The 12,842-nt window shown below is 42.3% G+C and overlaps 1 protein-coding gene across 1 annotated transcript; it reads right to left on the reverse strand.

The window, feature by feature from the left end:
- Positions 1-5,161: 5,161 nt before the first annotated feature.
- On the reverse strand, positions 5,162-8,179 carry AMER3 (APC membrane recruitment protein 3; the record flags this gene model as incomplete). The annotated part of the gene is made up of 1 exon (XM_082003444.1): positions 5,162-8,179. One exon carries the CDS (start codon positions 8,177-8,179, stop codon positions 5,162-5,164), a length of 3,018 nt encoding a protein of 1,005 aa, XP_081859570.1.
- Positions 8,180-12,842: the final 4,663 nt, after the last annotated feature.

Here is a 12,842-nt window from a genome sequence, read left to right on the forward strand (position 1 = left end):
CTGCTCTCAGGGTTAAATCTGGGAATCGTTCCCCTGGCTTCATATTTATGCTGGTGCAGTGAAGATGAGAATTTATCTTTCTGTACTGTTGTCAACAGGGGGAAAATAGAGTCCCTATAAGACTGTATCCATGGAAACCATCCTACTGCAATAGCGGGTAAAGCAGCAAATCAATTTCTTTAGTTTTAAAATGAAACACATTTAACAGCATTGTACTGCATCTGCCATTTAAGAGATCATCTGTGCTGATAACAGTTGAAAAATGCTTCTCTAGCAAATAAGCTGTCAAGAACATCTTTTCCTCCTGATAGAATTCTAATTTTGGGTAGAGTTAAGCATTGATGACGAAGTCCCATGAAGACAGTACAGTGAGACAGAGCCAAGTCCAGAAGCAACAGTGTTTAATGAAGGAGAAAATTGTTTAATTTAGCATTTAGCCCAAGTATGTATTAAAAGAGGCAGTGGCTTATTACCTCTGTCTCCCTGCTCTTTGCTTCTGTGGTACCATATGTGACAAACAGTGCATTTTGTACTTTGTGATGCCTTTGTCTGAAGAGGAGTGTGTCTGTATGTGCTTGCGTGTGTGGCTGGTGGACTGTCAGATGAGATTTCACTATCTGTTTCAGTGCAAGATGATCTGGGCAACTCGCATTATAAAGGTGTAGGTTTCAGAGCCAGAGGCATTTCCTCTCTGCATTTTATTATTTTTACATTTCATCATGTGAGACTTGAGAGAAGACCTCTTTGCTGTGTCATGGAGGGAGCATGGAAATATGTAGATTTATTACCCCAGGCTTTGAATGTTTTACCGTACTCTTTCCCTGCTGTGTGCAGAGGGATTCTGCCTTTATTATTTCACCTATTAAGGCATCTCTGTGACCATTTCAAGAAATAATACCATAGTTCGTCAAACAATTGCATATATGCAGACAAGGCTCTGCTTTACCTTTTTATCAAACCCAAATACTTCAGTCTGCCTTTTCTATGCCTGGCAGATAGAGAAATATCTGTCTGGGAGAAATTCAACCTTCTTTAAGACAGAGGGAATAAAGTTGAACCAGGGGAGAATAAAAAGCATTACAGAAATTGCCTAGACTGCAAGTAGCCCTTCTGTTGGTGAGGATCAGATACACATTCATCTGTCACTTTGCAGTGTCTAGGCTGTATTTTATCTGCTTCTGAATCTCAGTTCCTTGATAACAGCAATCACGTATGCCGTACTGTCTTCTTTTATCTACAGCTGCCCTGTCTATTATGGCAATCCCTCTTTGATTGACAGTTATCTATTTTTTCCGAACCTCAGGGCAAGCTTATTGCAATGCACTCCTTTTATCACTGAAACACATCCAAAAGCTTCAAATGGTGCATAATGTGGCGGTTCAGCATTTGCATGAAGTGAGCACATACTGTTGGGAGCACACGTGTTTTTTGTTGCTCTACCATGTCTACCAGTTAATGGAAGACACAGTTCAACCCACATTAAGTGGTAGAAACGTCCCAGTGGTCTAAAACGCTGTTGTTTGCAGAGAGTGCTTTGTTCTACCTCTGACCAGTTGCTATGACATGCACTGTTGTCTGCCTTTTCAGTCAGTTCCAGAGATTTCAACAGTCAAGAAAAGACATCCCAATGCACTGTGCTAGGACAGTGTTCCCTTGGTGAGGATGAAGAGTTTCCTGCTGGAAGACATCTGGTCGAAAAGCACAAACTTCTGCAGCTTGGTTTCTATGGTCCATGAGTATAAAAATCTAGGAATCCTCCCCATATTCAGGTGGAGGCCTGCATTCACTTCCAAAGTCCTAGCCTCTCAGTCTTGAAGAATGAAAATCATGCCTTTCATTGCACTTCCTACTGGTGATTTCCACCTGCTACATAACCCTTCTATATCCCCATGTAAGGATGCCATTTGCCACTGGGGTTCCTTTACAATCAGGGTTCAAGTTCTTGGTGAGCTCAGATATGAGGCGTTTGCAAATTTCTCTCTGAAATGGCAGAGAAGGGAGAAACAGAAGAGGAGCTGAGACTGGCACTTCTTGTACCATTCTTCATCACAGTTGTGCATCTATGTTCAGCAGGATAGAGAAGGCCCAGAGACCAGGCATGGCTCAGGGGAACCCTGCACACTAGTTGGAGCAGAGACTTGGGCTCATTTGTTACTGTGGGTACTAGAGATGGGGTGACAAAACCTGGAGATTGTAATGGCTTTTGATACCAGCTTTTCTTCTGTCCCATGATAAATGGCAAGAAAGTTGACCTTCTCCTTCCCAGCTCCTCCAGGTCAGGCCTGGGAGTCCATGGGAGGAGCAGGGGCTGTATTGGAGCTGCTTATGCAGGATTTGTTCTGAGGGATAAAGCAGGAGCCACCTCTGGCTCTGTCACTTCTCTCACAGCTACTGAGTGTGGCATTTTAAAAGTGAACCGTGGAGTATTTGTTGTGTATAAGCTCTTGGGGTTTGCACAGTCATGTCCAGCATAGGTGTGTTTCTCAATGATGTCTGTCTCCATGGATTCAGAGGTGACACCATGTTTGTATGTTGCCTCTCTTACACTACCACCCCCGTGATTAAGGCAAAGATCCTGAGTCACCTTCCCAACAAATTAGAATTTCTCACAAACCTGTAAACCATCTGTTAATGTGGGCAGGCAAGAAGATACTGCATAGGAAAACTCAGTCACATGGCAGTGTTTATATCTATCACACCAGCCATTTCTTTTAATCATGTTAAATGCCATTTTAATTACTGTCTAAATTCTTTTTCTGTAAGAAATTTGTAACGAACAGCAAGCCTATAGTGAAATGAGACCATTCCTCACTTTATGAATATGTGAATCCCCTCTATATTTTAAAATGCCATTCATTTTACGGTTAGAGAAACCTCTATCAAAAATCAGCAGATGCATTTTGGAAAAAAATTGAATTCTTGTTTCTCTGAGACTCAGGTGGTAGCACAGGAACTACGGCACATTCCTGACACTGCAGGTACCGGTGCTGACACATGGTGGCATATAGCAGCTGCCATTTGATACCATGCAGTAGAAAGTGCCCCGAGTCCAGTAATGTCTACTTGTGATACGTCTTGTACACTGTGAAGATACAGTCTGATGCCACTCTGACAGTCACAGCAGTGATGACTCCCTTCTCTGTTTCTACCGGAAAGCAAGTGATTCCTCAAAATCAGAATCCCTTTTTTGCGTTCCTAGCCTGCAAAGGCAGGGATATTCTTAGCTGTACCCTGTAGACTGACATTCACAACAAACTAAAAATATCAGGCCAATGCATACATTGATCTGCTGTTCTAACCGTAAAAAGCTGTGCCTAGCACTGGTTTCTTACCAATACTAGCAGTGCCACAAACCTTTCCTTGCCAGTACTCAATTTTTCATTTCAGAAATAATCTAGTAGAAGCAAGTAGTTCTAAGGACTATGGTGTGTGCTTGAATGGCAAGTTCTGCCCAAAAATCTGGTGACACAAGAAAGTGCTAGTCAGCATTGTTTGCAACAAAAATGGAAAAAAAACCAAAATCACTTCTTTCACTCGAGGATGACCTAGTTCACTGATGAACAGGTTATAACTAGGTGATGTGTTAGTAACGGGTATTGACAGCTGACTGTCTCTGGCCCTTGACTTCATGCAGACCCCTGAAAAATATCCCTCCCTGCAATGGGAGACTTGTTAGTGGTGAAGGGCACTTTCACAAAGATGTAAATAGCAAAGCAGGTGACTGACTCTCCCAAGACTTGAAAATGTGGGGATGTTTTAGCCTCATGCAGAGAGCAACACTGTCCTTTTTAGTTTGTGGTGCTTGGGAAGCCTTTAGAGATGACCAGAAAGCAGTCACACTGCTGTGAGCAACAAGATCCAGAGAAGGGTTGTGTTCCCTGGGTCCCTCAGTTCAACAATGAGCTGTTCCTTAATTCTCTGTCCTGGCCCTTGCTGCAGCCTCCTCTCCTTCCTCCACCACCTCCAAAGGCTCCTTCTCAGAGTGCCAGGGCTGGGCAGGGTCCACCTAATCGGTCAGATTTGTCAGGGCACATGATAGAAAATTTACACAGGTTTTATACTTCTAGGAGAGAGTCCTCCAGCAACTGGAGGATGGCAGATTTTTCAGCTAGCATAGAGTTGGAGCAGTATGTACGGATGGTATCTGCTCTGGCCTAAAGCCTTTATGACAGTCAAATCTGAACCAGCACAATGGCCATGTACTTGAGCAGCTCTTTCTGTTGTACAGCAGAGGTGTTTCTTACCCCATGTCAGAGATCAAATTCTGGATCTCCCTATACCATATGAGTGTGGCTCAAGGATTTTCAAAAGCTTGAGGTGCAGCACAGACCCTGTAATCCCTCTCTTGAGAAGTTTGTCAAGCCTTGCTTGTGTAGCATGCCTTGGCTTCAGCTCTTGCTCTGCCACAGCGCTGTGGCATCTGCTGGAGAGAGAGACTTGAGGCTTGCAACACTGTTGGGGAGAATATCGTTTTGGTACACTTAGCAGCAGCAGCATACTATTGTGGGCTTTGCCTCCTGCTTGAGGGCACACGTATGTATGCAACAGCAGGACAGGGTATGTCTGTCTGCCTTGTGACCTAACATTGCAGATCTCTAGCTTTTTCATGTGACCCCCTGCATAGCAGCTCACACATCAGGACTCCAGTAGAGAGTTCTGTTTAATAGCTGGTTATCACTACAGCAGGGAAGCAGGCATAATTTTTATGCTGTCATTATGTGACAAGAGGATTTCATGACCTGGTACTGAGGAATCTGAGCTGAATGCTGCCTACAGTCTGTGGCCAGGCACCCATATCCACAGTGTTGTTCCAAACATGGCAGATCCTTCAGTGGAAGAAGGAAAAAATTTCCCTGCTTTAGCTGGTGTGAAAACTTCCACCTGGGTGGAAGATGGGGCTTCAACCTTTGGATGGGCCTTGTAAGACTCAGTGAATGTGATACCTGCTATATGTGGTCCCTGGTTTGGGCAATTGTGTAATTATTAACTACCACACTGAAATGAAGGTTAAGAACAATGAAACTAGAAAAACTGAGAAACCCTGAGTATGCATCAGACTCTGCTGCCATGAGTGTCCTTCTGTGAAAAGGGAACAGATGTTACTTATTTCACATTTAATTTCAGACTTCCCGTAAGCACTCACCTTCTCAATGCAGGTGTGTTACTGGGGGTTCTTCCCTGTCACTACTGCGTCTGGGGTTGCTGCCTCTGGGTGAGGGGACGGAGCGCTTCCTCCAGCCAGGCCCTTGCTGGGGGTCTCTGCATAACTCCATGGCCTTGGGCTGCACTGCTTGGCCTCCTTAGGCTGCAGCGAGTCGGCTAGAGAGATGGTGGTGCTGTATGAAGCTTGTGAAAAAGTGGTGGGTATATCTGAGCAGACAGGGTTAAAGAGAGGTAAAAATGTTGGTCTACTAAGAGTTGTAGCAGGGCCAGAGTCACCTGGGCTGAGATCAAATGTAAAGTCTTTCAAATAGGAGAGTGCTTGGTTATTTAGCTGGGCATATTCAAAATTTATCTTGCTCCTAGTGACCTCATTTAGGATTTTTGCTCTACTTTTCTGATCTTCAGAGCAAATTTGCTCCCCATTGTGCTTCAAATGATACAGACTGCTGGATTGGAAACTTGTGTCATAGTTGTATTGGTTTGTGCTGGGAATACTGGAGTATTCTGGATTTTGGGTAATGCAGTTACATTCATTTTGCAACAATAACTTATTTTTGTACTGAGACATCTTACGAATGATGTTGTTCATTTCATTCCCAATGCATTTATCTTCCAGGTGCTTGTTTTCATAGCTGATTTTTAATGATGCCACTTGTGTTACACAGTGCTCTAAGAGCTGCACTATGTTAGTGCTGCTCTCCATTGGTGTGGGGCTAATGTAGCTCTGGAAGCGTCTGAGAGTAAGAGGCTGCAGAGGTTTGTCACAGGAAATAGAGAGGGAGTGATACACTGGTTTATTTCTGTCGTCCCTCTCGAGGGGACACAGCAGTGAGGTCGCAGCAGTCTTGTAGGAATAACATGATTCTACTTCATGATTATCATCTAATGAAGGGTTTTCAGAGCTCTGGGAGCCACTGTCTCTGTTCAGCTTTTCTGGCAGTGGGTTTTTATCTGCGAATGTCTCACATTCTGCTGAAATTGTTGCCTTCTCATTCTCAGTTGAAGATGTCTGCAGATTGTCTCCATTAGTTTGTGATTGTGGTTCATAACCTGATGCTCTGGTGGTTTCCACAGTTCCAGGCACTGTTGATGAATCTTTGTGATGACTCCCTTCCCTTCCTTGGAAACTCAAATTAGAGGTGTTAGGGCAAGCATCCAGGCTGTGGTGTCTTTCAGCAACACTTACTGAAGAGGCCTGGGTTGCATCTTTGCTTTCATCCAAAGACACCTGTAGGTTAAATGTATTAGATTCTTCCTTACTTTGTTTCTCCTGCTGAGCTTCAGTGCTCACTTTCTGCTCTGGACTGGGGCGGGGTGGGATCGATGACTCATTAGAATTTTCTGGCTGTGATTGAGGACTCTGAAGAGAGTCAGGGGAGGAAATGAGTCCCGAGTGTTTTCGTAGCCAGTTTATTATCCCCATGGTCAGTGAAAGCTCGGTATCACAGAGCTTTAGCAAACATTCTTTGCCTTTCCATGTGCTATGGAAAAAACCCTGGCTGATAACATCTAGAGCTGGTTGGGAAGCCATGTTCTCCTCAGCTCCAACATGAAAGCTGTAAATGGACAAAGGGATTTCAATGGCTTGTTCTGAAATGCTTTCAGATGTGCACAAGTCATCATCTAGGACTGGGTTTATTTTGACTTCGTTTGGGTCGTAGAAGAGCTCATAAAGAGCATCTCCGCTGTAGCTGTCTCTTGGAAATCTACCTGGCACCTGAGGGGTCTGAGCTTCCTTCATTTCATCATCTTGTCCAGGAGAGAATGAATCATAGTAGCCTTCATCACTTGTGGATGTGGATTCCTGGTTGTCACTTTTAGGTGTTTCTGTTTCTGTGGAGCTCTCTTTGGGATTGTCACCATCTTTATCAGGTGACAGTTGGGAGTCTGTTACAGATGCAGCAGCCGGGCTTCTAGCCTTTTCCACGTCAGGACCAGGTATCTTCAGTACCTTCTTATCAAACAGGGCACTCTGATGTAGCCTCACTGATTTGTTGATGTTGTCCCAAAACTTCGCAAATTCAACAGTCTCATTCTGGCCAGGAGAGGCCAGCTGCTCGACACCCCCTTGGAAAGAGCCCATGACGGGGCTGTCTTTGTGTTTGCTTCGTCTCAGCAGAACTTCTTTGCTGTTCTCCAGCTCCAGGTGAGCAGAGCTCTCATCAGCAAAGATTTCCCCACAGCCAGTCAGGGAGTCAAAGCTCTTCAGCGAGGCGACATCTTCACACAGGGTGTTGCAACAGTCATAGGAAGAGTCAGACTGCAGTTCGCTGTCTGAGCAGTCTTGTGACAAGCAGTCAGCTGCAAATGCTTCTCCAGTTTTGAAAAGATACTTTGCCAGACGCCCAGACAATTCACTCTTGCAGCCTGGAGAGGACAGATGCTTGTCTTTCTCAACCAGTAATGTGAGGCTCTCTGGTTTATTTTTTTTTATGTGAAATATATCTCTGAGCCCTTTTTTAGATCTCTTGAGGGAAATCCTCTTCCTGGGAATGGTTTTTGCGACAGCTGGTACAAAAGGCATTTGTGGCACAAAGTTCCTGTAATCGATCATCTGACTGCTGCATGCAGACTGGCTGGGGCTGACCACACACTCTTTCTTAATGCTGGAGCTGGACATCCCCGAAAAGCTGATGCTATTGACAAGTCGCCCTTTACCCTTTCCAGAAAAACCTTCCTCACAAGCCCTGCTGCTGAGGCTGCACTGCTCTGTTTTGTCTGCTTCAGTCACACAGTCATGGGTTTTGCTCTTCCTTACAAGTTTGTAGGAGGACCCAGATGACTTTTCTAGGCTGTTGTCACCAGCTCCATTCCTTGCTGCTCTGGTAGAAAATCTGTAGTTCTTGTGTGTGGCTAAACATGCAAGCTGGACTTCAGCTACACTTTGATTTCCCTCCAGAGCTGCCTTTTTGTCTTTCCCCATATCATCTTTGTTGATAGGAACTGTGTGCACTGGTGGCACTTTCTCATGTTGCACACTGGATTTTATGAAGGTCTTTCCTCTCTTGAGCTCCATACTGCTTCCTCACATCTGTTTCTGTAAAGAAAACAGCAGAATAAAAATATTGTGGTGTTGGTGGCTAGCACTTGTAAATTTTGAAAACAACTGGAGAACAAAGGGATCGATATTAAGCATTATACAATTAGTTTTGTTTGTCACCAGAAATTTCCATCACTGAGTCATGGTATTGCATGAGAAACAGATCAAGTGAAACTGAAGGTATGTTGGCAATGGCTGGAAGATCCAGCGAGGAGAAGACAGCACACATTATGGGTTGGTAGCTGAGGCTCAGAGAACATATTGTCTGTTAGAAATGAGGGGGTTTGGATTTAGGTTTATCTTTTAACAAGATAGAGGTCCTATTCCGAAAGTAGAAGAGGCATCAATGAAAAGCAATGCCTGAGGAACTTCAACATGCAAGTGTGTGCATCAGGGACACAACAGTTCGTGAATCTGTTCCTTTGAGGAGGATGAAGAACTCAAGGTGGGAAATCTCCTGAGAAAATGGATCAAACATTTGACACATGATGCTCACTTTATATTAAAATAATCCTTACCTGTGAATAGAAACTCCATAAACCTTGGGACTACCCTGGGAAGCATGCTGAAACTGAATTACTGGTTTTGTTTCCTCCTGAACATAATGTATAATTTTCTGGACTACTACTTTTGTTGTAAAAAGTAAAAAATTCCACATTGAAAATCACTGTTAATTATGACAGAAGTGTTGCTTCCAATTTACAAAGACCAGTGTAGTATGCTGAGGCATTGCCACACTGAATCTGCATTGTGCATGGGTTAGTTATTTCTAAAAATACTCTATTACCTGCATCAACGCCAATTTTGGTCTCTGCCTATGTGGTTTAGTATTGAAGCTGTTTTATGTTTTCATACATCTAATTAGTCGTTAATTATTTTAGCCATGACACTTTAAGTTTTCCAGCGTTTATTTCACGGACACCTCTGAGCCTTTCCTGCCTTATATCAACTTGAATATTAAGTCAATGGACTTACATAAAGGTAGGTCAGGGAAGAAGAAAGCACTTCCTAAAAGCTGTTGGAGAAACCAGATTTTTACTGGATGGGAAGCAGGACAAAACCTCCAAGTCCTGCTCCTGAAGAATGTGCTTGCATCTTTCCTTAATGAGACCTCAGTTAATGATTTATCTTGTTTTGAATTGTTTAGATGTAACTACAACCACTTAGAGCCACTGAACTCTGCAACACGCACAAATACCACAGTGCTATCTCTAGCACTCCTTGACAAACCATGTGTAACAGCTCTGATAAAATGAAAAATTATCAATACTCCCTTGAGAACACTCTTAGATCAGGTCCGTGGATGCAGACCTGCACCCAGTACGAAGACAGCCAGCGAGATTTTTAAATTCAGCACCAAGTTTAGCCTTTGTACACTCTTGAAGTACAATGTAAAGCAGTCTTTAGTCTACTTGGAACTGTAACAGCTGACTGTAGCCTGTGGAAGCTTTCTAGTTGCCAGGGCTTGCTGAGACCAGCAACAGTCTGACCAACACCTGACAAAATACAGGTCTGTGTATCTGGGAGTTCTGTCACCTGCAGCACTTCTCTAGCAGGCAGATCAGTGACGGCCTGTTTCTCATAGAAGCTGCAAAGTGTCTGGTGATTAGCAGTATTTACAACTAAATGTAGGTCAGTGACAAAAAAGTGGAAAATGTAAGGGTAAGGTGTGAATATTTGACACCAAGAGTTTGGATAATATGGAAAACATGGTGGGTAGTGATAGATCAGTAAGATTGAGGTGCTGGCACATTTATTAGCACTTGGTGCTGCATGTGAGTATTGCAGAGCATTCTTAATGAAAGCCAGTAAACATTTTACTACACTGACAGGTATCTGGAGTTCACTGATGCTGCAGGAAACTTGTTTTGCATATTTAGAAATAGGTCACTGGGACATTATTACACTCCTTTTCTGAAAAGCAAGGTGCAATTGAGAAGAAATTCAGCGCACAGAACTCCAGCAGAGTTGTGAAAACCATCAGAAACAGCTCACGCAAGACCAATTACTAATATCCCCAAAATAAAGTGTCTGACATTTCAGTCCTTTGCAATTGTAGAAGTAGGTACTATGTCCCTGTGGGGAGTCCTGCTGCTAAGAAGCTCCTTAGAGGTCTGTGATGTGGCACATGCTAGCATTATAACAATGTTATGTACGACTCTTTTTGAAGTCTGTGCCCATTCTGAGTATTAAGCAAAGGTCATTTTCGTAGGAAATTGCATACTTGGGAATTTTTTCTGTAGATGCATTAAAAAGGCTTGTAGAGGTGGATTTGTTTTATTGTCAAGTATGACAAACTTATTAAAGCTAAGAATTCAGAATGTCATTAGATAATCTTTGGAATAAAGAAATCTTTTATCTGAATTGTATCTTCTTGATAAGAAAGGCAGAGGACTATCAGTTTGATAACTGGGTCTAGAAACTTCAAGGCTTATTCTTCTTTCTTTTCTTTTTTATAGATTAGATGAACTGTTTTAACATGAAAGCCCAAATGGTCTGAATAACGTCTGTGCTGAGAACATATGTAGTATAATAATGTAAGATACACTGATGATAGCCTATGCTACCTTTTCAGTTTCCTCTGATGAGGAAAAAAATAAGTTAGGTGCTGATTTGGGTTTTTTTAAGGATCTACTATACATATAATCACAACTCTGTACTCTAATTGTTTAATGTCCCATATATTCTTTTTCTCACTTTCCCATGGGTTTCATGCCAGACTAGTTAGTACCTAGTTCATTGTGGCATCCTGCTTATCCTGTTTTAACACTGGCACAGTTTCAGGAATCTTCCACATTAAAAATGTTATTAAAAATGAACACAAAGAAAGGGTCAATCTCCTCAGTCAACTCTTTGAGGGCTTTTAAAGGCAGACTACCAGAGTCTGCAGATTTTTTTAAATATCCATCTCAGATGCTGTTTTGTAACTTCATATACTATTATTTCCTCTTCATCCTCACATGATATAAATTATCAATGAGCTTCTTTTGAAATATAGAACAGAAATATTTATGCGATGCTGCTCTCTTTCTATATCTATTAATACTTTTAGCACTTTTGGTTGTAATGGACTATACCATGATACCTTTTTTTTCCCCCCCTCTCTGCAGGGACACAAATTGTATCTCTAAACCCAGAAGCTGTACCAGTGAAGTTAGAAACAGATTAAAGTGCTGTAAGGGGAAGTTACCCTCCAGTGCATACGTAAAGCTAATCAAAACTCTGTGAGAAATTATTCTAGGCATTTAAAAAATGGTACATCTTCTCTGGGATTTCTTGACCCATGCAATCAGCTACACTACTGCCTGTCTCTGCTCCTTTTTAATTATTCTCCTCTTGGACTTAACTTGCAGTATATCTCTTCTTCCATGGGGATAAAGGGTATATGAGGGACTGATTTCCACCTTTGCAAAGGAAATACATGTTGCAATTAAAAATCACTGTAAAGAACAGAAACCTGTGGAAACTAGCAGTCTACCAAGGTTAGGTTGTTCTGTTTTCAACAGGCTCTGAATGTTTTCTTTGTTAATGTTACTTGACCTTTTTTTTTTAATATCTATGAAATTACTTATGGAACACATGTTTAAATAGAGGACCTCCTTGAATCTTATACTGGGCTACAGTTTTATTTTCACTTACAGTGATCTAGGTGCAGCAACATTGAGACTTCACATCTACAGTAAGCAGTACTTTTATCTGTCTTGATCATACCAACTGCTCACTTTTAGGATTTCACAAACGTCTAAGCAGTTAATTAGATCCAGATTTTGGGCTTATACTGTAACAGAAATAAGGTTTTGGTTTAAATTTGGATAATACTGCTCATAAAATGCAGAGATACTTCATGCTCAAACATACACCATCTGTGCAAGGGTGTCTTGACAGCCTTTTCATAAAACCAGAAGGTTTTACTGTGTCTGTGATTCATCTAAAAGTAAATTAAAGTTTTAGAATGGGAAGATGAACACATTCCTGTGGGCTGAGGAGACTTGGGTTTAGGACAGTCAAAGCAATTGCTTTTAGCCTTGGGTTATAAGGACTTGAACAAAACTGCGTTAGGTAACTGTTTCTGGTTAATAAGAGCCATCTTCAGATGGCCTAAATTCTACCTAAGTCCAAGTCAACAGACAAGGAGGCCAAAGAGGGGTGCAGTGGAGCTGGACTGGATATTCATTAGGAAGCAGGAGGAAGATGGGTAGAGGCAGGATTCAAACTGCCTCTGTCATGTGGGTGAGAGAACAGAGGGGTCACACTTGCCTCTGCCCATGGCCCCCAAAGCTTTTTGCCAGGCTGAGCTGTCTGCAGTTTTCCCTCTTCGAAGGAACAGGGGAAGACTTGCTTTGGTTTTTGGGCTGTTGTCAAAGTTATTATCTTATGTCTTACTAGCTTATCTCACAGGTTTGTTTAGGTTTTCTGCAAAGAAAAGGTAAAATAGATCATGCTTTAATGTGTCAGTAGCTAAAATAGCAGTCCTCTTGGATGTAATTCTAGGAAGATCATCCTACTGGGAAGGTAGAAGTATCTGATTCAGTGAGCCTGGATAGAAATAATGGTATTAAGAGGAGGAAATTTAGATGAACTCTGGCTTTGGCAAGTTTGGCTCAAAATTATTTTTGCTTAAGTAGGAAAAAATATAATT

Source organism: Phaethon aethereus (assembly GCF_964289735.1).
Source record: "Phaethon aethereus genome assembly, chromosome: 9".
In the NCBI taxonomy this organism is placed as follows: domain Eukaryota; kingdom Metazoa; phylum Chordata; class Aves; order Phaethontiformes; family Phaethontidae; genus Phaethon; species Phaethon aethereus.